Raw genomic sequence first — 24,147 nt, forward strand, 5'->3', positions numbered from 1 at the left:
ATCACCTTTGAAGTAATATACTGTAATTGTTGCACAACATACCTGAGGCTCTTGCTCTTCACCTTCTGGCTCTTTAAAAAGCTCTTCAGCACCAAACTTCAGAATTGCAGAGAGCTCCTCTTTGCTAAAAGGTGCTGAGCTGTGTGCAAGAAACACTGACATTAGATATAGTGATTACTGTTACTATTGTAAGACTAACTTTAATTAGTGTTACAAAAGTGTTGTCAGAGCAGCCAGGAAAAAGAAGTAAAGCAGCAGAGTACAGCCTGTGTTGCTTGCCTAGAGGGTGCAGATCCAGTATGCAAGACAGTTTTTCCTGTAGTGTCCATTCTTTGAATGACGAGGTGGTCTAAAACCATTTTCTTTTTTGCCCTCTCAATGATGTCTTCCTCCACTGAGCCTTTTGTCACCAGCCGATAGATATTTACCTGCCAGTCCACATAACAAATCATAAGAAAAACATTGTACAATTGTGATGGAAGAATACAATATGAATTATGTTTGAAAAAGTAATCATAAACAATGTAACTACATCTAGGATATTTTCCTTACTTGCATTACTAACTAAGAGTCCGTGACAAGATAAAACCAAGACATCACTAGAAAGATTAACTGCTACACAAAAGCTTTTAATATACATGCACGCACACCCCCACATACTCACATACACATATACAGACCCCCCCCAAATTAAAGATTGTGGCTTTACTGATGAACAGCCAGATTTATTGGAAGTAAACCATGAGTTTCACCATAAGAGCTGTACAAACACACACAAAAAGGACAAACCACACTTTTACAACCGTAACATTTGAAAATTAAAAATAACTTTCACACTGAAAATATAGACTGATTCAAAAACTATACTCTATTTGATTACAACAAATTCACAATTCCAGCCGATCATTATTAGAAATATCCTCATTCACAAAATACTCTATCAAGGGGGCCGCTAATAAGATACATTTTTATAACACTGTTGCAACTTGTCTTCCATTCCTTCTGTTGCCAAGCTGACACTCCACAACATAAAACAGCAGAAGCTCTCATCCAAATAAAGGTATCAAATCAAAAACCGGAAGTCAATCATATACTACACAAAACAAAACGAAATAAAGGCAACGAACACCAACAGGGAATACAACAAATAAGGAGCTTAACCTGGCGTTATTTACACTCCCACCTAAATTATAAGAGTGTGTTTAAATCAAAACAAGAACGTGTGGTGGATACAATGTATATATTTCACACCAGAATGTATGCTCTTATTCCAGCTCAATTGAACACAACACAGTTTAGTTGGGCCCAGCCATTTATAGCTTTGTGGAGGAGCCATTTATAGCCCAGCCATTTATAGCGAGGGAATTTGACACCTTCGTTCGTCACACAGAAAAACACAATTAGCTAGTTATGTACCGCCACGATGAGCTCCGCCACTTATTTGTTGAGACCAGGATATTAAATTTATTTTCCAGTTCGTCCATAAAGTTACGCATCTAAAGCACTGCCACCCGCAGTGTTTAGTCTATCACCTGTATAAATAATCCCGCTGTGCTCTTCCCAGCCGTTTGCTTTGAATGGGTGTTACCAGTCAGCAGGTCCTGGAGGGAAAAGACTGCCGTACTCCTGGCATTGCGCCAGTCAATTTAAGGATGCTTATTAGTCTCCCGAACGACAAAAACCTGGACATTATCATCAGTTAACAAAATCCTCCAAGACCAAACTTGAAAATTGGACATTATGCTGCTAACACTTAGCTTCCGTCAACAACTAATAGGTGGAAGTAAGAGCGCTGCGCAACGCCAATAGTGTTCCGACCGCAACACTGTGCGCTAAATAATAAAGCATAATTTAACGAAGCTTATCGAGGCAGATAAATTTTCCTCGAGGAATTTTAATAATCGAGATACTCGAATTATTCGAAGAATTGTTTCAGCCCTAGTATGAAGTGTTTAGTGTATGAAGAGATGAGGTTAATGCGAATATCTGAGTTATAACCTCTTGCATACAGTCCTGATACTTGGTTACTTTTATACTTTTAACAGTATAGTGGACACCAAGCATGATAGTTAGCTTTGAACATCTGCTTGTAACTGTTTGCTTACTCCTTCACTGACAAATGTGCTGTCCTTTGTGTGTCTAATAGTGCATACACTAGTTGCTCTTTAGATGGGTTTTGAACTGTGGACACCCATACATGAACAATCATTGATGTGCTGTTTGACTGACCAACCTTTGTAACACTGAGAGCTGTAGCTGCCTTGGTCTCATCTGGAGTGCTTGAAGCTGTGTTCATAGAGCTGAGAAGTCTTTACTTTGCTTTATAATTCTCATCATGTAGACAAGTTAGATGCCTTCCTTTACAAATATCACGTGTTATGATGGCAACAAACCTTAGTGTTATGTCCCACTTTCAAGCATCCATAGTACAATTTATTGTCCTTAATATATGTGTGCTTCTCCTCCAAAGTCTTATTTGAGAAGTTTGCGCATTTTGACAGCTGGTGTTCTTCATTTTTGCAAAAACTAGCAGGGTCTCTTTAATGTTGTGCTGTCTGCTCTTTCCTTGCTGTTTTGCACCATGATTTGTGTTGTGAAAACTTGTCTGGATCTGTTTGATTTAAGGGTTAGGGTTTGATTTGAGCGGTGAAAATGATTTATCTTTGTGAACAAACAATTATGAGTGGCATTTACATCTCAACACGCTGCCCAGCATGTGGCTCTGTGTTCAGGGTTTATACAGGAATCCCAGAGTTGAATTTACTACTTTTTACTACATTTTTTACTACCTCTACAATATTATTACTACCAACACAAAATCGAGCCAATTTTGTGCAGATTTCCTCAATTTTGGGAGATCGGTCAATATTTACATGATGCCAATCTCATCCTCTGATCTTTTCTACTTCACCAAAGGTCTAAAAATCAGCCACTGTTCTCTTCTGCTCTGCAGTGAGAGGTTTGACTGATGACCGGCCTACCAGGTCAAGTCTGCAAGCTTGTAGTTATCAATAGTGACTCCACTGTTACCAACTCAGAGACTTCCTTCCTGTATTTAGGGACAATTAAATCAAAAAAATGGCACTGGCTAAAATCAAAATCGGCAGGTCAAACTTTTTATAGATTGATAATCTATGAGCTGTGAGAAATCTGCAGTTGGTTCACTGACCCATGTAAGATGACAGCTCATGTAAGACAAAACTTTATCCCACTTACTTGAAGGTCTAACTGTGATTTTATCTTGATCAAAACCTCACGTTAAAAACAGGAAGCACTATTTTTAGTACTTATCCTAAATCCATAAAACTTAGGATATTTATTTCTTTTAAAGAATACCAGTAAAATGCAATGACTTTCTAATTTCACAAGCCAATGTTTCATTCTCAGAATATTAGTTTGCTACTAATTGTCAGCACTAGAACAACTCAATAACAAGGTTCAAGGGTATCATATTTCAGAGGTCATGTCCATGTGCAGCGAAATTCGGTGTTTCGGTGACCAACACACCAACTTTGTCAGATCATCGTTACAATTAGAGCAGCTGTTTAAATTAGCTAATCAACCACCGTTGTGCTCAGATGATCATTTTATAATCCCAAAATAAACATCAAGCCTGATGTTTATTTTTGTCCTTAACACATTCAGTGTACTGTGTAGAATATTTCCATCCATCCATTTTCTTCTGCTTATCTGAGGTCGGGTCGAGGGGGTAGGAGCTTAAAAAGCGAGGCCCAGACTTCCCTCTCCCCAGCCACTTATTCCAGCTCGTCTGGGGGAATCCCAAGGCGTTCCCAGGCCAGCAGAGAAACATTGTCCCTCCAGGGTGTCCTGGGTCTTCCCAGGGGTCTCCTCCCAGTGGGACGTGTAGGTTATTTAGTTTTTATAAATTTTAAGAAAATATTTTCACAGAAATGTCACCATGTTGTTCACGCTGCAATGCATTCTGTGTAAATGACTTGTAATGGTCCAACTGCCTGGCTCCTTCAGCCAAAACAGTGATAAGTAACGTAATTAAGCCTTTTTAATTTGAACCAGAGCGCACTGACATAGATCAGAAAGTAGAAATAACAAGAGGTGATGATGATGGGGAAGACCAAACAGAGGAAGAGGACAGAGTTGGCCGTAGGAGCTGCTGTTGCTGCCTTCAGCTTAATAAATAAAACAATGAATGACACATAACTCTGGTCGGACTGTATGATCTGGTAAGTACTTCTGTAGTTCTGTGTCCAATTAGGCAACAACTGCTTAGGGTCCAAACTTTGTTCGGTGTTGGCAGTGGTTTCACAATACCGGTGTTCTAGCTCCATTAGCATTTCCAGTAGTGATAACTCCATTAGCGCTGCTTGTCTTTGACGTTTCTCCCAGGATCTGTAGCGCTGTGTCCAGTTCGGCAACATCTGTGCTGTTTAGAGTCCGGTGTGATGGTAACAGCAACACCGGACTTTATTACCACTGACACCAGACCTCCATGGGTCCGGTTGGATCGGTGGTTTCAGTACCGCAGGTGGTATAGCTCCTGTTAGCATCTCAAAGAGTGTCCAGCTCTGCCTACCTAGCACGGCAGCACTGCATTTATTTTTAACTCGTTAAGGTAACGATCACCTGTTAGAGCCTTCGTTAGTTCTGCTGGTATAAATGACTCAAAGTGTTTTGGAGAAATGTCCAGGGGACAGATTAGGTCCTTCATTGTGTTCCACTCTGGCTATCGCACTGCGCTCTCCTTTCTTTCATGTGGGAAATTATCCAGATTCACCTCAATTTTTATTATTATTTTTTTAATCATAGCTGATAGTGACACAGTGTGGCATTATCTAGCATTACACCAGTCAAACGCAATATGATAAACATTTACTCAGGAAAAGTTAGCCTTCCAGTGTTTCCTCTGTAGACTCCAGTAGAGAATGGACCAAAACGTGTCATCAACCCATCGGAGAAAAAAAGGCGACCTCCATGGGTGAAAAATACAACAAAAGACGTAAATTTTTGAAGTAATTATGAGTTTTGGTGTATCACAAACAGTAATTTTTTAGGTAATAGAAAAATTGCAACATATTTAAGCCAACATGTTCAACTAGTCCTGGATCCTTTTAAAATATGCTGCCTTCATGTTTCTCTTTTTTTTATTTCACCGGTGTATTGCCTTTCATCCGCCAATAATTTTTAACCTTCCTTAAACATGTACAAATCAGAAGTCTTCAAGCACTAACTACACAAGTCTATCTGCTTTGCTTTCATAACAAAAGTCAAATATAAGCATGGACAATTTAGGCTCACCTGTCTTTTCTGTCCAATTCTGTGGGCTCTGGCCTGAGCTTGAAGATCATTTTGAGGATTCCAATCTGAGTCAAAGATCACCACTGTGTCAGCTGACGCTAGATTGATACCCAGTCCACCCGCACGTGTAGATAACAAGAAGCAGAAATCCTGAACAAGAAGGATGAAACTCACTTTTAGTCAAGGGATTAAATTTAATTTAATTACATTCAGTGCATTTAACAGAGTACCTCTGAGCCCTCGGCATTAAAATGATCCAAAGCTTGTTTCCGTATTTCTCCTTTGATGGAGCCATCTAATCTCTACAAAAAACGAAAACAAACCCTTAGTTTCCATTTCATCTGGTTCTTTAGACATACACACAGATATTTATTTCTGACATAATATCTGGTCAGAATTGTGTGTAAATACCTGAAAGAGGAACTGGCGGCTCCTTAAATATTCAGCCAGAATGTCGAGCATCCGTACCATCTGGGAGAAGATTAGAACTCTGTGACCTCGCTCCTTCAAACGAACCAGCAGTTTGTCCAATAGCACAAGCTTCCCACTACTGCGGACCAGTTGCTTTAAGGGGGAAAAATTTTGTTTTTAGCTCATTAAGAGGTTATTACTGAAAGCTAAAGATATCACAGTTTGAAATACTGTAAAAATACTGTAGTAGTAGACAAAACATTGCAGTAAAAAGGCAACAATATCTGTTTTACACGTGAAATAATAAGTACAGTCCATATTTCTACTAAATGCCAAATGTGTTCCTCTTTGGAAACAAACATATTTCACAGAAAACTGTCATAAACCCACAGAGATGAGACACTTCTGGCCAATCACAAATAGAGGCTGTGATGTCTCACGGAGCTGTGAGAACACAAAAACAATATAGGGATGTGCAATATGGAATAAAATTCAAGTTCTGGAATACAGCTTTATGGTATTACAATTTTATGGTATGATTAATCTCTACCAAAGTGATGGAAAGTGCCAAAGTGTGTAGATCATAAGAAACTGCTTATGATCACACAGTCTCATCTGTGAAACATGGTGGAGGTATTGTCATGGATTGGGCATGGCTGCTTCTGGAACACGTTAAAATTTTTTTACTGATGATGTAACTGATAATGGTAGCAGCAAAATGTATTCCCAAGTGTACAGATACATTTTGTCTCCCAATTTATGGAGATATGCATACAAACTAGTTGGGAGGAATTTTACTATGCTGTAGGACAATAACCCAAAGAACACTGACAATAAAACACATAAATAATGGAGGCTGTTGGCAGATGTCAGGCATGCCACAAACAAGAATATGAAAAAAGAAAAATAAAAGAATTGCATAAAAAAAGTTTAATGCGATAAAACCTATGCAATTAATTTATCAAAATTAATGCCTTAAAGAAACGGTATTTCACTACACTTTATTTTCATGTATAAATCTTACCTGTAAAGCTTCCACTTTGCTCAGAGATTCGTTGTCATCAGGAGGCTTGATAAGGTAACAGTGATTGCAACATTTCTTCAATTCCATCATGATGTTCAGGAAGCCAGATGTGCTGCCTTTTGTGCCTTTACTCAGAGCTTTGTAGTTCCTGGTCAAAATCCATCTGATCAAAAGCATATTTAAAAGTTAAAGATTATAACTTGTATACATAATACTAAAAGAGGGAGCAACGTTGCAGGCCCTTACTTTAACAAACCAAAAACTGATGATATTACTATTGAATATCAGAAGCATAATGTATTGGTGATCATACTGCTGTTGTTGCTACTTATATTTGGAGAGCACTTTATGTAAAATCAAAAGGCATAAAAGTTTCCATGTCTAATTGCATGACAAAAGACAAAGGAGTCCCTCATCAGTTTGTTGGCCCTGCACTTCGGAAGAGTTAAAAAAAGTTTAAAAAAGACAGTGCTGAGGAGTGATAAACACCCCATGTCAAATATTGTTGCCATGTGTAGTTAACCCTAACCCTATTGTACAAAAGTAATATTTCTCTTGATTTCTGTATAATTTTTAATCCAACTTCCTTTCAGTGAGCATTACTCAGTGAGTTGTTTTTTTTTACTTACTGCATGGATAGGGCATGTCCAGTGGGTGATCAGGAAAAATGAACAACAACTGGACAATACTTGGAGTGGGGTCTAGAAAAGGCCACCCCAAAATGTCAAATTTTGTCACATGTCATAATGCCTCAGATGTTGCTAGTTATGTGGGAGCATGCCATTGGCATGTTGGATTGCAGGGATGTCCACCAGAGCAGTAGCTGCACAGCTCAATGTCCATAGGCCGTTTAAGAGTTGGTTTCCAACAGACTGGCACTACTGCAAATCAACCTCATCCTCGTTGGCCACGTCTGACCACTCCAGCACAAGATCGCCACATCTGACTCATTCATCTGCTGGATCGGCTAAGACCTAAGCTGATGAGACTATTGGTCTGCACAACAGACGCCTCACACCTCAAGACTGTCCATAGTCGCCTACGAGAAGCCAACTTGGTCAAAAGAAGCTGACCCCTATCATGTTCAAAGGACTGTCAATCTGCTACAAATGGCCATACCACGATGATATCAATTCCAATATGAAGATCAGTAATTACTGAAAAATATATTTTCAGTTTCTCTATATATTGTGTAACCCAAATGTTCATAAAACTCTTATATTTGAGATGAGGTGTTTATATTTTTGTTCAGTGTATGTTGCTGATACAAAAGCTCTTGATTCTCTTCACAGATAGGTGAATGCTCATAGTTTACAGTAAAAACTGAATTTAAATATCACTTTTCTAAAAGAATATTGATTGCATTGCTCTTACTTATAGTACTGTTTCTGGATAGCACTCATCTCCACTCGGAGAATCTGCTCCACTTTAGCTGGCAGAGATTTTTCGACATCCTTCTTGACACGACGCAGCAGGAAAGGTTCCAGCTCCTTGTGGAGACTAGTGTAGCCCGAATCTCTGCCTTTTCCATGCTCCTCCTCAAACATCTCCCAGGAGTGAAACCTTAAGGAAACAAGTGGAAAATAAGACATCTGAATAATGATTGTTTCTATTGTGAGCTGTAATAAAGCTAAAGCTAGTTTGTCTAGTGCTTCACTGGAGTAAGTTGCAGAAACATCTACAAGCACCTTCAAGAAAACTCTATGAACCATCTTAAAACCTGATTATGAAACATATTGGCCACTAATCAGAATAAGTCTGAAGCCCATTAAGGCAATTTTCCACTAGAGTGCGTCAAAGCGGTACTGTCCAGGTCCGCCAGATTAATTTTCCATTAGAAGATCAGGCGCAGCTCTGCCCAGCTGTTCTCAGATTTTCTTACCTATTTCAGGGACAATACTAGCTGCACCGAGCCAGGTACTGCATCGCAGTGATTTGATTGACAGCTGACCACATTTGCTCATTGGCATGTGATTACCTCATGACTTGAATAGGGTTAACCCTAACCTTAACCCTAAACTTTTCCACAACAGTATCTCGGACCTGCCTGGAGTGTTCCTTGGTCGTCATGATACTCTGTGCAATTTAAACACAACCTGAGACAATCACAGAGCAGGTGCATTTATACAGGACTTGATTACACACAGGTGGATCCTATTTATCATCATCAGTCATTTAGGACAACATTGGATCATTCAGAGATCCAAGCTGAACTTCTGGAGTGAGTTTGCTGCACTGAAAGTAAAGGGGCCGAATAATATTGTACACCCCACTTTGCAGTTTATTATTTGTTAAAGTTTAAAATATCCAATAAATTTCGTTCCACCTCATGGTTGTATCCCATTTGTTGATTCTTCACAAAATAATAAAAATGTTAGAATTTTATGTTTGAAGAATGAAAAGTGGCAAAAGGTTGAAAAGTTCAAGGGGGCCCGAATATCTTTGCTAGGCACTGTACATACTGATCTGAAAGGACTTGATTTTGTAAATTGTTGTTCTCTATGAGTGAATTAATATCCTTTTTTAAAAAATATGAATTATATTTAAGTAGCTTATGTAACAAAACACAAAATGTCTGTATCCTGGGGATATATTGCCCAGTTGGAGGTACAAAAGAGGAATAGCTACACTCAGATTTTCTTTTATTTTGAGTCATTAAATTTGTAGATATTCACTATTAAAATATTGTTTAAAGCTTTATTTTACCCTAAAATGTGCAGTATTTTAACTTATTGTGCATTATATGTGTATTCAGGGTATTTCGAAGCAGAGTTTCTAAGGGTAGAGGCAGACTGACGCTTGTAATGAGTCAGGTTTTGGTTTTGTTGGAGGTTTCTTCCTGTTAAAGGAGAGTTTTACCAATCTACTGCCACTACATGCATGCTCTGTATGAACTTGGTTTGGATGGTCTTGATTGGGCTGAATTTAATTTTTTTGTTAACTAACTTTAGACCTTCATTAATTGCTGCTACATAAATTGAATTCATAGTGATTTGTGTTTTTTTTAATTTTGAAATTAAAAACATACAAAAACAAGGTAGATTCAAAGGCAGATTGGAATTTTCGTATTTAATAATAATATTAACTCTGACATTTGCAGAGTTAATAATCTGCAGTTTCAATTAATTAAATTACTTTACTCAATTCAATTAAAAAATACTTCAAGGTTTCCCCCAGTGTATTATAAGCCTTGTGGTCTGCCAGCATCGCAGTAATAGCATATGTCTTTGTTGCATTTTGCTCCGCTGCGCACCAGCAGAGCTGAGTCCTTCCTGAAAGTCAAGTACATAGTTGTTGCATTGCGGAGGGAAAAAAGCCAGGGGCACAAACCAATCACATTGCCAGACTGCTGCACACTGGCTGCCTCGTGCACTGTGGCGGCTGAATCTCTGAAGCCTGAAGCGGATTGCAGCACCACCTTTCACTCAAACTGGTCAATTTGGAAGGTGTTCAAAATTGACGTTTTTGTTCCAATAGATAAAAATATTTGAGAGAATATTCAATATTCAATACATGGAAAATTCATTGAACTCCGATTCAGCACAGCATTCTAGGAAATGTAGGCAGCAGAAAGGATTTAGCTGCTCAACCTCTGACGGTGAGCTAAGACAGGTGGGTGGAATCAACCAACGCACTCACTTTTTGATTACCTAGCAACAGCCTGTTAAATAACTTGTGCAGCAGCTTCAAGTTTGGCCACTATGCCTCATAACTGTTTAAAAATAGATAATGACATAGAATGAAACTGTGGATAAACAAGGAAAAGTCCTGCCACTATTTTGTCAGCATTTCAAATATTTAAGACAAAAAAAAGAAAGAGGAGAGTGAGCAATAATTGTAATTACATAATTGTTGACTAACCAAAACAAAAAACCAAAACAAAATTTGATAGGGAAATCCATAACATCTGTTGCCTCATCAATGAGATAAGACTGAAATAGTCATAACTAGCAAAAACAAAAACATATGCATATGAACGGAGTACACAACATTACCATGAAGAAAAATTTTAAAGCAAGGAAAATAAATACAACCTACTTTTCAGGCATAATGAAGTGGAGCAATGACCAGAGCTCTTTTAGGGAATTCTGAAGAGGTGTTCCTGTGATTAGAAGCCTGTGACTGGATTTGAAGTCAATCATTGTTTTGTATAGAAGAGAGTCGTCATTTTTCAGCCTGTGTGCCTCATCCACACCAATGAAGGCCCAGTTAACACCACCTAGAAACGACTGGACAAACATTTTATAGGTAGTACATGTGTGCTTACATAGAGATATTTCTGTAAAGCTTAGAAATAAGAAATATACAAGTAGGATTAGAAATGAAGCAGACCTTGTCTTTTAGAAGAATTTCGTACGTTGTGAGGAGGATGTTAAATTTCAATCTCTTGTTGTGGACATGCATCCACTCATGTGTTCGTATCTGTTCGATAAAAAACAGGTTGTAACTTTTTCTCGTTGGTAAATAAACGGCTAAAATGTTATACCTACTCTACAAACAACCTACCATATTCCTACTGTTGATGTCTCCAAGGTAGACGACAACATTCATCCGTGGGGCCCATAACAGTATTTCCCTTTGCCAAGATGTAAGTGTAGAAAGAGGCACCACTAGTAGAAATGGTCCATACAGCTGGTGCTCATGAAACAGGCAGTTGAGGAAAGAGATTGTTTGGATGGTCTTTCCTAAGCCCATCTCATCAGCAAGAATACAACTGTTGCCTCTATGATTTAAGAAAAAAAAAATATATATATATATATATATATATATATATACATGTATATATATAAATGTTTATTTAACAGTCAAAAGTATGAGAATTTCTTAGAGAAAATATAAGTTATTTCAATTAGCTCATTTATACATTCTAATAAGCAAAACCAATAAGTTAAGTCATTAGGAACTGATCATTCCTCAAACATCTGAGAAACAGTTGGGTTAATTTCACTCCAATAGGGGTAAAATATACAGTGATATATTTTTCACTGTGTGTGTTTTTAAATACCTCAATAACAACAGCACAGATTATATTTGGCATATTCTGCTTTTTTATATTGGGTTTGGCCAAACAAATATGTAACTTCAAAACAAAGGGATTTTTTTAACATTGCTTTATAAACAGTCACCAGAATAAAAATTGTATTCATATAGAAATATATACAGTTAATGTTATTGATTTTATTGGCCTATCGGAGTACCATCAGATCATGTTGTGAACAATCCCTAAATGGTTGCTCGTAAATTTTCAAAAGAACCAACGCCAAAGTTGACAACAGCTGGACAAAAGCACACTCTTTTACTCTGTCACCAGCGCTCACATGCACTGAGTCAGGAGTATTCGTTTATTTATTTAAGACATATATAAATACAATTTATGAAAGATTAATAGAGAATATTTTCAAGTTTTGTCCTTAGTAATGTTCAATCAAAAATGCAGAGCTATTCAAAACCTGTTTAAGTACTTCTTTAATACAGTTTACCATATTTTTGGTATAATGATCACATAGATTGCTCCAGTCAATTGTTTTACAGACTGATTGCTGTAATTAAAGGAAAGTAGGGATGCACTGATTGCAGTTTTCTGGCTGCTCACCGATATTCAAAAAGCCTGACTGATTTTGACCCATTTCGATTTGCTTCTGTACATAGCAAAAAGGCTGCAAAGTTGGGAACAGTAGGCTGACTATTTCTAAACTCAGCCTTCTATTAGACCCTTGTGGTAGTAGAAAAGATCAGTGGATAAGATCAGTTTCACATGCAAATATCGACCAATCATCCTTCATCCAAAATTAAAGAAAACAGGGCCAATCAATCTGAGCATCCTTAAACATCTGCCTACCACTCACCCCCTCCTCAAATCCATATCCTTGGGGGAAGCACTGATTAATATAAAAGGAAATATTACTTTTAAAAATGCTCAACAAGTAACACCACAATATATGTCCCGGACATCTCCATTGGAGTAATATCTGTTAGTATTATGATTTTTAGCTTTCATGCTCGAGTAACTGCATCCTCCCAAACCCCCAGGGCTGTTTTCATTGCGTTGCAAACATTGAGCGAAGATTGTTTCGTTTTTTCCTAAAGTACAGATGCTGGTCACAAAATTAGAATATCGTGATTGATTGATTGATTTATGTCAGTAACTCCGTTCAAAAAGTGAAACTTGTATACTATATTAATACATTACACACATTGATATATTTCAAATGATGATTATAACTGACAACTACTGAAAACTCCAAATTCAGTGTTTCAAAAAAAAATTGACTATTGAAGACCCATACAAAAAAACTAAACCAAAGGAGGAGGGTTACTTTTGCCCTCAAGGGTCGTTGAAAAGCAATGAGTGATAATTGTAATTTGCTGAGATAACAAAAATACATTCACAAATATATTTGTGAAGGAATTTGCACGTCTTTGTCACCAAGCAACTGACTATTGAGCAGAGCTAACCCTAACTGTGCTCAAACTCCAAGATAGTAATGGATTGTCGCTATTGTAAGAAAACAAACTATGAAGATTGTTTGCACTTTTACAAAGTAAACTTGCCAGCTCTTTAAAATCTTAAATTTAAATGTTAAACAATTTCTTTTGATTTATCAATGCTAAAACCATTAAATCAAATTTAACAGCATTGATATTCTCAATAAATGTTATAGTTCTAGATAAGTCTGTGTTAAAATGTTAGTATTTATGGGAATCCTGAATGTCTGGGGGACCAAAAGCAGCTGCTTAGTTCAATTATGTCTTGGGTCAACTCTAAATGCAACCAGCATTACATAGTGTTTGAATATCCACTGCCTGATTACTTGCTTGGGATTTAACAGATGTGCAAAACATATTTTTATTTTAATTGCATTTTTTTGTCTTTAAGACTGGAGTTGTGTGCTTAAACACTGTCAGCAATGTCTTCCAGTAACATAAGTAACCAGAGATATTATTACATTTTCTGTCAACATAACGTTTTTTAATGCAAAAAACATGATGGCCCACTCGTGGTCCGCCTCGGCGTCCCGACCACCAGGCTTAGCAAGTTTTTCCGGGGGAAATCCCGAATTGGCTTGTGATTTACATCACTGCAAGCTTCAATTCAAACAGCATTTCTCCTATAACTGGACTGTTAGATATACTGCCCGTCTTACTACCATGGGGAGCAGAGCTTTCAGTCGCTCTGCTCCCCAACTCTGGAACTCATTACCACCTCACCTTAGAAACGTAAAGTCATTCCCTAAATTTAAAACCGAACTTAAAACACACCTTTTTAGATCTGCCTTTTCAATATGACACAATTGGTTTGCTTGATTTTTTTATATAGATTTTTTTTACATAGATTTATATATAGATTCCATATAGATACATTGTTGTGTATTTATTCTATCTATTTTTAATTGCTGCATTTTATTGTTTCTGTTACTTTTCGCTCTTTGTACGGTGTCCTTGAGTGCCAGAAAGGTGCCTTTGAAATAAAATGTATTATTATTATTACTTCTACGAGAGAGCTGCTCTTTCTGGATGAGTAATTGTGAATTTAATCACAAGCAGCGTGAAGTTTTGGAGTGGAATGTCTGTGATTTAGCAGTCTTGCAAGCAGCTTGTCTCTCTGCAGCATAAAGAAGAGAGAAACAGTGCAGCTGATGCAGTACAAAACTGTTGGAGATACAGTTTTGCAACGTCAGAAACATCAGAACTTTAGTTTGGCGATATGCATTTTATTTTTCACATGATTTTTTTAAAATACAGTTCATGTCTGATTAAATACTTTACATCTTTTGACAACATTAATTAAATCCAAAAAGTAACATATTTAAAAAAAATAAGGTGCCAGAATACAAATATATATTCATATGTGTAGCAAAATAATCAGCTGATCTGAATTTTTGTATTGTGTTTTGTCTTAAGTTTGAGTCAGCAATGAATTTCTGTAAGACAAAATTAAATATCTGAATTTATTTGAGTCCATAAGAATCCCAACCTTGAGGTTCTTCATTTCTGAGTGTTACTAGAACATCAGCAAAGCGTTTTCAACTGCTGCTGTACCCTTACAGACTGTCCACACTCCCATAGGCAAGCCCATGTTAGTGAAGAAAAGACTGTAATGGAGACGCTCACTACTGGGGTAGAACTGAACCCCACAGTAACTGGTTAGAGTGAGACTTGCTGTTGGAGGAACGCCTTTATTGAGGATACTTCACATGGAGAAATTGTGAAACGTTACCTTGGGCTTCACTAATAAATTCTGCAGTACCTGTAGCAGTTTTTGGACCATCTGACTCAGTGTAAAGTTGACCTAAATGCTGAGTCTGTCTCTCAATATGTCCTTTGTATCATTATAGACAGATAGTACCACAAATATATACTCTAACAAAAAAAAATAGGTATTGATGTGGTGATGAAAAACCTTGGGGTTGGGGAAGGGAATTCTGAATGTTTTTTGCCCAGGTGCCCGAAAGGGCTAGTGCTACCCCTGAACATCAGACAATGTCAGTCTTTTTTCTTTTTAAAAAAATATAACCATGATGATATCAATAACCAATATTTGTTTCCATTTTTTTGTTTGTGTGTTTCAGGAGGCAGTTGGTCATGTGCTATTTGTTTGGTCATGTGACTGATGCAGTGTAATACTGCCTAGTGTTTAATTGAAGCATAGTAACTGGCTTTTTGCTGTAATTTGCTGTTCTCTAAATTCCTGTCTTTACAGGAATTAACAGATGTATTTAATCTGTTTCATGTTAAACTAAAAAGGACTTGCTTTGATGTATGGCTGTGTATTCAAAGGGTGTATTGTATTTTGCCAAGTTCGTTTCAGATATCGCTCTATAGATAAAGCTGTGTAAAAGGAGAATCAATTTGAAAATTAAGTCTTTATTTACAAATTGTGTATGATACTTTGAAAAAAATTATACTCTTAAAATAATCAGTGAAAGATACTTTAACTGAATTTCAGTAAACAAATTCATCTTATAAATGCTGACATGTTTTGATGATTCATCTGTGGTGATGAGCTCCAAGTCAGTGAGGTTGGAGTTCATTGTGTTTCATAGTCATATTCTCTAGCTCCCTCCACAAATTGTCTATCAGATACAAGCTGGAATTCTTTCTTAAGAAAATGGCAGTATTGCTTCCATTCAGAAGAAATATGTTGGAAAATTAATGCATTTCCTTAACACTAAGTCTGCTATGGATATGAATAATTTTGTGCTCAACTTTTTATATTTTACTATTGATTGAACATTAATCTTTTGTGCACTGCAGCACGTTCCATGTTGTATAGTTTTGGTCTAAGGTTTTTGCTTAGGAAAAGCTTTTGAGCTTTTGTATCAGGGTCATTTCAAATTCACTGATTTGTTACCATGACTGTTACAGTGTGTTCAAAGAGAATAAAGGAGAAGAGCGGCTATGAGAAGATGATGATGCTGGAAAAGCTTTGTGAAGGTAGATGTTGTCACTGCCATGTTCCTACCAGTATGGCTTAACTTCAAATCTAAATTATTTAAAACAAAGCCTTACTTTCTCCTGCTGTCTATTACAGTTAGATATTCAGATTCTAGCTGGCAAAATGTTTTTCACTTCAAGCTAGAGTTGAGCAATGTGTGCCAGCCATAGCAATCCTCATCACTAATAGATGAAGGAATTCCATAGAATGAGAAGATTTCCAATTTAAGATACAGAATAAATCATTAAATGACAAAGACTGTAGAGTCATACTTGCTCCAGGAGTGGGCCATCCAGTTTAAACCATCCAGCTGGTAGTCCCTGAGCTCCAGTCCATCACCTCCAATGTAAGCCGGCTGCTTCTTCATTGGTACAAACCTGGGTCTCTGTTTCATCAACTAATAAAACAAAATCCTCATTTGAATTTCTTTAAGTGGAATACTGATATCCAAAAACATCTTCTAACAACCAATACTAAATACATTTCAATAGAATTGACTTAATGCAACAAACCAGGTTTAAATGATATGCACAGTAAATCTGTTTTAATTGATAATGTGTGACAGAAAAAAATTGTTTTACAGAACATACATTTTATTCTGAAACTTTTGCTAACACTGTTGGAAAAAATAAGGACTAAATTTACCTTCAAATCTCTAGAGGGAATGGTCTTTGACTGATTTCTGCCCATGTAGTCATCAATGCATTTCTGGAACTTTTTGGCAATCAGAGCACCATCTTCCCAGCTACACTCTGAATATGGTAAACCTTGCCACTTGCAGAGGTAGTCAGGGTAACCAGCAGCTGACTTCTGATTTGAATGTCCTGCATAACACATTTCAATAGTTTATTGGATCACACAAACTCAGGGTTAGCAAACACATTCAGAGTAATCATAGAACAATACCTATGATACGTTCAACAAGCCGATACTGAGAATGCAGGTCATCCATCAGTTCCTCCTGACAATTAAAATATTCTCTATCTTCTGGTGATGCTGCCTTTAACCTAAAGAAACAGATACAATTAAAATGAGTCTGAGCACTTATATCACAATAAACATTTTAAAAGTCTGAAGTAAAAAAATGTATTCTTAAACCTGTGAACAATTAAGTTATTATAGCATCTTTCTAGACATTCAAGGACACCACAGGAAAAACGCTATTAAAAACAGGAAGAACAAATGACAAGCAAATGACATAAAAAATATGATTTATTCTTAGCTCTATGAAAACCGATTTACTGACAATAAGTTTACCATATGTAGGTGTAGAGACTAATTTAATATAAAGCATGGACACCTTAACAGAGGAGTAGTGCAGTAAGTTCACTTGAAGTAATTACTACAGTAAACTTTAACTTTACTAACTTGTATTCTGGGAATAGGATGTCTGTCAGGTACTGATTTGCTATTAAGTTCTCGATAATCTACACGTCTGAGCTCGTCTGACTTTTTCTTCACACAGACTATCGGCAAAGAATAGAGTGACTTTGATTTTGTAACCCAGCCTCTGTTTATGAAGTCCTGCAGGTAGGTTTTTACTTCCTGATGAAGTGGTTTAGGTACACTAATGTAGGTATTTTGAACTGGTGTCTGGTCTTTGAGAGTAATGTGTATGCCAAGACTATGAATATAACCAACATCATTTTCATCTTTGGCAAAAGCTTTACACTCCTCCCTGAGCATTGTTTTCACTGCAGAAAGCTAAACATATAACCTGAAAAATAATTTAAATCAACGAGCAAGTGTGTAAGATGGTGGTTCTGTTCTCGTTGTTGAACCGCCGCTACGTGCTACTGGTAGTGAGATTTCACAGACGTAGCAACAATTCTGCTCCACCTGCAGTGAACTCTCACACAGAACCTCTGCTTAAAGCTGCGGCACATAACTTTAAAAAAGAAAAGATTTTAGATATGTATTAAAACTTTCGCTGTCCTAACACAAGACAGATAATCTCTGAAAAAATAATCGATCGATCTCTGCCTCCTCCCTGTGTTCTGCAGAATTACTCAGCTCAGTCAGAAACAACCAATCAGAACCAGCATTAATCAGCTAGCCATGCTATCAGGAAGGATTGTTTATCTTGATGCAGCTTGCGTTTGACTTTGAATGATGTTTCCTTTTTTATTTGACATTATTTGATTTAGGCAGTGCTGTGAGATTTACTTGACTCGTGTAATTTAGAGTACTGACAATCTTGTTAATTTTACTGATTGCAGGTTTTTCAGTTGTCCTTTTGACTGAATAACTGCTGTATTGTGCTTGCAAATATTTTACCACCTTAATGTGGCCCAGAATGAGACATGGTTTTAAAGTTACATTATGACCTGTGGTGTTGGTGACAGACACTGGGACCATGGCTGAGTTGCCCCTTTTCACTTTAAATAGTAACTTTTGCATATGAAGCCCTTCTGGACTGCTGGTGTTCAGAGTAGGACAAAACAACATTATGGTGTCCTCGTCAGCCTGGATGTGAGTTTGACAACGAATAGTTAGAGTTTCATCAGAGCCTAGGGTAACTTTACTCCGTCCTGTTTTTATTTGAATCTCCTTTTGCGGGCTCTGAAATGTCTGTATTAACTGGATAACAGTCTTTGCAGATCCAACATCAATGTCAAAAGCACTGCTCACTATGTTAGCAATATCATTGCTTTTATTGCCCTGTTGCTTCAATTGCTCTATGATGACTGCCTCTATTTGTCTGATAATAGGGTCCTGAGCCACATTTGGGTCACAAGAGACAAGCACAGGCACTAATAGGCTAGAGCTAGACCTTTCAACCCTAGTAAGTTTAAACTCTATGGAAATCCACCATATAAATGGTACTTCTGTTTGATTAGCAGCAAGCCCATTTAATGGTTCTGATCCTAAGAGCTCATCTATACCCCTAACAGTGGTGTGCGGTAAGTGCTCCTCCCTCCAATTGCCATTTATCACTGTAGCCTGCGCACCTGTGTCCCACAGCGCTACAACTGGTAGATTGTCAAAAGTGCAGCTCACCATTTTACACCTACCAATTAGTTTTACTAATTTGATTTATGGGGTGCCTCACAAATTAATCCATAAACTTCAACTGGTTCAAAACTCTGCTGCTCACATCATTACCAAAATGGCCTCATTTCACCACATCACTCCAATTTTACAACTTCATTGGCTTCCTGTTTCTTTCAGAATTCAATTTAAAATCCTGTTCTTTACATTCAATGCATTTCACAACCTTGCCCCTCCTTATCTGTCTGATCTTCTGCACATCACCACCCATTCATGTTCCCTTTGTTCTTCCTCTTCCATCCACCTCAGTGTGCCTCTTGTCCGTCTCAGCACCAAGGAGAAAAGAGCCTTCTCTTGCTCTGCTCCCCAACTCTAGAACGCTCTTCCTCCTGACATCTGTAATACTGACTCTCTTCTGACCTTCAAATACAACTCAAAAATCATCTCACTTTAACTGTGTAGTTATTTTGTAGTTTTGTGTCTTGTAGACATTTCTTTACTGTTTTATTTGTGTTTGTAATGTAAAGTGTCCTTGGGTGTTTTGAAAGGCACTGTCAAATAAAATGGATTAATATTATTATTAAGAACAGTACATAGAGCTTTATGGAATGGGTTTCCATGGTGGACCAGATGCATCCAAGCCATACATTATCAAGTGCAAAGTGTCAGATGCAGTGCTGTAAAGCACGCCCAAATAAAGAGCCCAGATAAAGACCACTTACCATTTTTTTTTCTCTTGTTCCTTTTTTTTGAAGTTTTCCAGTTTCTTCATACCCCTGACATTCTGCAACTTTAGTGTTTCCTCAGTCTCCCAGGTGTTATGGATGTGAGCCCAGTTTTTCCACTTAATGAAATATTGAACCTCGCCAGTCTCTTTATTTGAATCAAAGTCAAAATTGGGGTCCCCATCTGCTTCTACAGCATATACGGTGGTTGAACTTCCTGTTGCTGAAAATCAAAAATTTAAACATCACATTAGGGAAAATATCTAAGGTTAATCATCCTCTCTTGGATTTTTATTTAATTTCAAATATGAAAAGTATAAAACTGCACAGGACTCCTCAAAGCAAACCTGCAGTCTGGACCAAACTCCTCCATTTTCCCAACTTACCTTCAATATTTACATTCATTTGTTAAACTTAACAGAGGCAGAATATACTTTATTGATTAGGTCAAGACGTGTTCTTACCTCTTTTTCGTCCTAACCTGCAGTCCATTACTCTTTCAATTGTTTCAAACTCTTCCTCCTCAGGCATTGGAACATCTTCACCCAAAACCTCCACCAAATCATCAGAATCTGTATTTATGTCTTCATCTTCCTTATAACTTATGTTGACGGTGGCCTGTCTTCTTGGCCCTCCACATGCTATCTTTGCGTAGTTATTTTCATCCTCAGAAGATGAACACTTTTGGGATTTCTTTCTCTGAGTGATACTTTTTCCATTTCGAGAATTCATCCTAAAATCAGAGAGCAGTAGAAAAGTGGTAAAGGTTTCTTCAAAGTTGATGTCATCAAGTATGATGATCAGTTTTATTTCAACTACCTCATAAACTGAATTATGCAATTACAGCTCCATATTGGAGCTTTCAATTACAACTAGACTACCTATAACAAAACCACTCCAAAGTAATTTAAACATTTTTTTATTCTCAAACATAAGCACAACCTGCAAATTCCTAAACAACACTGAACATTTTCAACTGATTTTATTGTTTTATAACATAGCTATCCCACATATTTAAGTTCTAGATTATTATTCTTACATTTATTAGAAGAAATTATGGCTGGATGGATAGATTCTCTTTAAAACAGAAGTCCATACCAAACTGAGATTTTTGTGTACCATTAAAGCCCTAGTAGTACCATGCCTAATGACAATATATTGCACATTTATTATCGGAATGCCACTGTACAAAACATTCAGTCACTACTTTGCAACCTATTGCTAGCTCCCATCAGACTAGCTCCACAACTTGGTGCAGGTGAAAGCACAAAGAACTGAACAATTCCATTAACTCAATGAAACTTAGAAATGTAGGTGTTATTGATTTAGTGCTGTGCTCCACAGCAAATGAAAATAAATCAGAAAAACCGGTTGAAGTACAACTCAAAACCACTTCTTTCTCCCCCTCTGTGTCAGCCACATTGCCATAGCAACTGACAACAATGCCACTTTGTTTTAGGATTCAACACCAAAATGTTCCCACACAAAAAACAGAACATTCAGTCTATCGCAGGCTTAATGTTTATTTCGCGATTAAGTGATTAGCTACCGCTGTTATTAGCTAATCTGACACAGCAGTTTGTGGGTTATGTTTCTTTTCTCCATTCTTTACACATACAAGCTGTAGCCCACAAAACACACATTCATTAAAAAACATTCATTATAAATAGAGTCCACACTCTGCTCCTTCTGCACAAAAATATCCATCACTTTCTGGTAAAAGTCCCCTTTATTTTGTTTTAAAAGTCTCTCCATCTCAATGAAGATTACTGGCAGGGAAGAAGGTCTTCCTTGATCGATCATGTTCCAGCTGTATGTTTTGAGTCTTTTCAGTGCTGAGAATGACTGCTCCACTGACACAGTGAGAACTGCTGGAGCAACTTTGTCACCTCAGAAACAGTTGCAATAACATTCTTCACGGCCAAAAGATTGAGAAGCTGTCAGGAGATTTACATTCATCCCTCACTGTTTTTTTTTGTTATACAGTCCAATGTGATCAGACTTAAGTCTGACAAAGTCAAAGAACTTAGCATACTTTGACAGGCTCTGTAGTTTTGTGTCATCAAAATGTTGCGACATTTCACTGAATTTTGCACAATCCACCAAACCAAGGCAAGCAAGTTCTTTGAAATGGTCAAACCTAGTCTTCACTTGATTGCTGATGTCGTCAAAAATGTTACACAACACACGTCTTCGTTCCTTTCTGGCCGACTGTCAAACCTCATTTCTGCTCAAATCGGTAGTAGAAACTGTCAAACTAGAGTGTCATGCACTAAATAAACTGTTGATGCATGCAAGACGGTATTCAATGACATCAACGACTGTGTCAATTAAATCATTCTGTATTCTGTTCGACAAGCCAGAGAATACAGTGGATGTCTTCAAATGTCTTGCTAGCCTGTCATCTTTCTCAGCAAAGAGTTCAACATAGTTGCCAGAACTCATTAGCAGAGCCCATGCTCTCATCATTTCCACAAAACGCTAGCTGCTGTTTGGCGAGGAAGCAAGTCGCATTGATGAGATCTTTTAAAATCTCTCGGATCTTCTTTACTTCTCGGATACTGACATGAATCCCCACTGTTCATCTAAAGACAAATCTATCGTCGATATCCCAAACGTTTTTACTGCGTTTATAAACGTTTTTACCGCTGAATAAGAGCGGTCGACCGCTCATGTTTGGCGAGGCTTCTTTGCAAATTCTTCAAGTCACAAAATCCCATCTGAGTCCACACAGTGCCACAACTTCAACCCAAAATGGTTGACTTCGCATAGTGTAGCGCATGGGTGTAGGAGAGTTTTCTGTAGGTCTTGGGGAGTTGTATAAGTATACCGAATTTCATGCTTCTATGACAAAGTAAGGTCAGTGCCCAGGGTATTTTTAAAGCTACCAGTGGGCGCCGTTGAGGCATTTTTGTTGCACTTCTAGTGATCATCTTAAAATACATATTTTATGCATATATATATATATACTGTATATACAGTGAACCCATGTTTTCGCGGGGGTTGCGTTCCGAAAAGAGCCAGTGATAGGCAAACTCCATGAAGTAGTTACCTTTATTTTTTGCAATTATTATACAGCATAATTACGGTAATACTCTACATTGAAACCAAAGAACAAAACCTGTTTTCAGGCATCATTTTCTTAACAAATAGAACGCTTTCTTACAAATAACTACAGTAAAATAATAATTTTAATCATCAATACGAAGTAAAGTAGGACAAATTATGACTTGCATATTTCACAGTGCCTCTAACTGTGCTCTGTAGTATCTTTTTTCTTCTGAAGTCTGTGGTGCAGGTGTGTTTTTTCAGAGAGAACATAGTTATCGGTAGTTGTTGTCGCTCTTTTTAATTTTGGGCAAAAACATTTGCCAAAATTTGCCAAGCTGTATTATGTATATTTAAATACCATAATGTTATTGGCACACAGGTAGAGAAGAAACGTGGAGACTGTTTAGCCAATCAAGATGCAGAACACAATGCACTGTGAAAAATAACTGCACAAAACAAATCCACAAAGCAGTGAGGCCGTGAAAGGTGAACCGCGTTATAGCAAGGGTTCACTGTATGTTTGTGTATATATATATATATATATATATATAGCGAGAGAGAGAGAGATCTATATATCTAAATAGATATACAGTACAGACCAAAAGTTTGGACACACCTTCTAATTAAAATGGCTTTTCTTTATTTTCATGACTATTTATAAGGCAAGAAATCCCACTTATTAACCTGACAGGGCAGGTTGACCTATGAAGTGAAAACCATTTCAGGTGACTACCTCTTGAAGCTCATCAAGAAAATGCAGAGTGTGTGCAAAGCAGTAATCACAGCAAAAGGTTGCTACTTTGAAGAAACTAGAATATAAGGGCTATTTTCAGTTGTTTTACACTTTTTTGTTTAGTGCATATTTCCACATGTGTTATTCATAGTTTTGATGCCTTCAGTGTGAATCTACAATGTCAATAGTCATGAAAATAAAGGAAACTCATTGAATTAAAAGGTGTGTCCAAACCTTTGGTCTGTACTGTATATATAGAGAAAGAGATACCTATATATCTATACAGATAGATATATATATATTTGACCACACATTAGCCGACAGAAATCCTAGGTATAACGGTTTGATAAGGTTCGATTGTGCCGTGTGGTGTCTGACAATGGGCACAAAAAATTAAAACCAGGCATTAATCAATGCTTTACTACAATCTACCTGCAATGCATGTGGCTAGTGTCAATACTGACTGAATGAAAATCGTTAGAACCTATTTATGTCACGTTAA

At 37.3% G+C, this 24,147-nt stretch overlaps 1 protein-coding gene across 4 annotated transcripts in view; it reads right to left on the reverse strand.

Moving 5' to 3' along the window:
- The window catches only part of chd1 (chromodomain helicase DNA binding protein 1), a 76,058-nt gene that overhangs the window by 29,081 nt on the left and 22,830 nt on the right, over positions 1 to 24,147 (reverse strand). For all 4 annotated transcript variants that reach the window (XM_028026363.1, XM_028026362.1, XM_028026361.1 and 1 more), the window contains exons 6-20: positions 20,326 to 20,594; positions 19,859 to 20,084; positions 17,052 to 17,152; positions 16,791 to 16,969; positions 16,418 to 16,542; positions 11,216 to 11,432; positions 11,042 to 11,131; positions 10,748 to 10,938; positions 8,084 to 8,272; positions 6,710 to 6,872; positions 5,686 to 5,838; positions 5,505 to 5,576; positions 5,275 to 5,424; positions 280 to 428; positions 43 to 139 (exon numbers count right to left, since the gene is read on the reverse strand). In XM_028026363.1, coding sequence (XP_027882164.1) covers positions 43 to 139; positions 280 to 428; positions 5,275 to 5,424; positions 5,505 to 5,576; positions 5,686 to 5,838; positions 6,710 to 6,872; positions 8,084 to 8,272; positions 10,748 to 10,938; positions 11,042 to 11,131; positions 11,216 to 11,432; positions 16,418 to 16,542; positions 16,791 to 16,969; positions 17,052 to 17,152; positions 19,859 to 20,084; positions 20,326 to 20,594 — 2,371 coding nt within the window. The remainder of the gene's footprint in view (positions 1 to 42; positions 140 to 279; positions 429 to 5,274; positions 5,425 to 5,504; positions 5,577 to 5,685; positions 5,839 to 6,709; positions 6,873 to 8,083; positions 8,273 to 10,747; positions 10,939 to 11,041; positions 11,132 to 11,215; positions 11,433 to 16,417; positions 16,543 to 16,790; positions 16,970 to 17,051; positions 17,153 to 19,858; positions 20,085 to 20,325; positions 20,595 to 24,147) is intronic.

This window comes from Xiphophorus couchianus, chromosome 8 (genome assembly GCF_001444195.1).
Source record: "Xiphophorus couchianus chromosome 8, X_couchianus-1.0, whole genome shotgun sequence".
NCBI classification, from domain to species: Eukaryota; Metazoa; Chordata; class Actinopteri; order Cyprinodontiformes; family Poeciliidae; genus Xiphophorus; species Xiphophorus couchianus.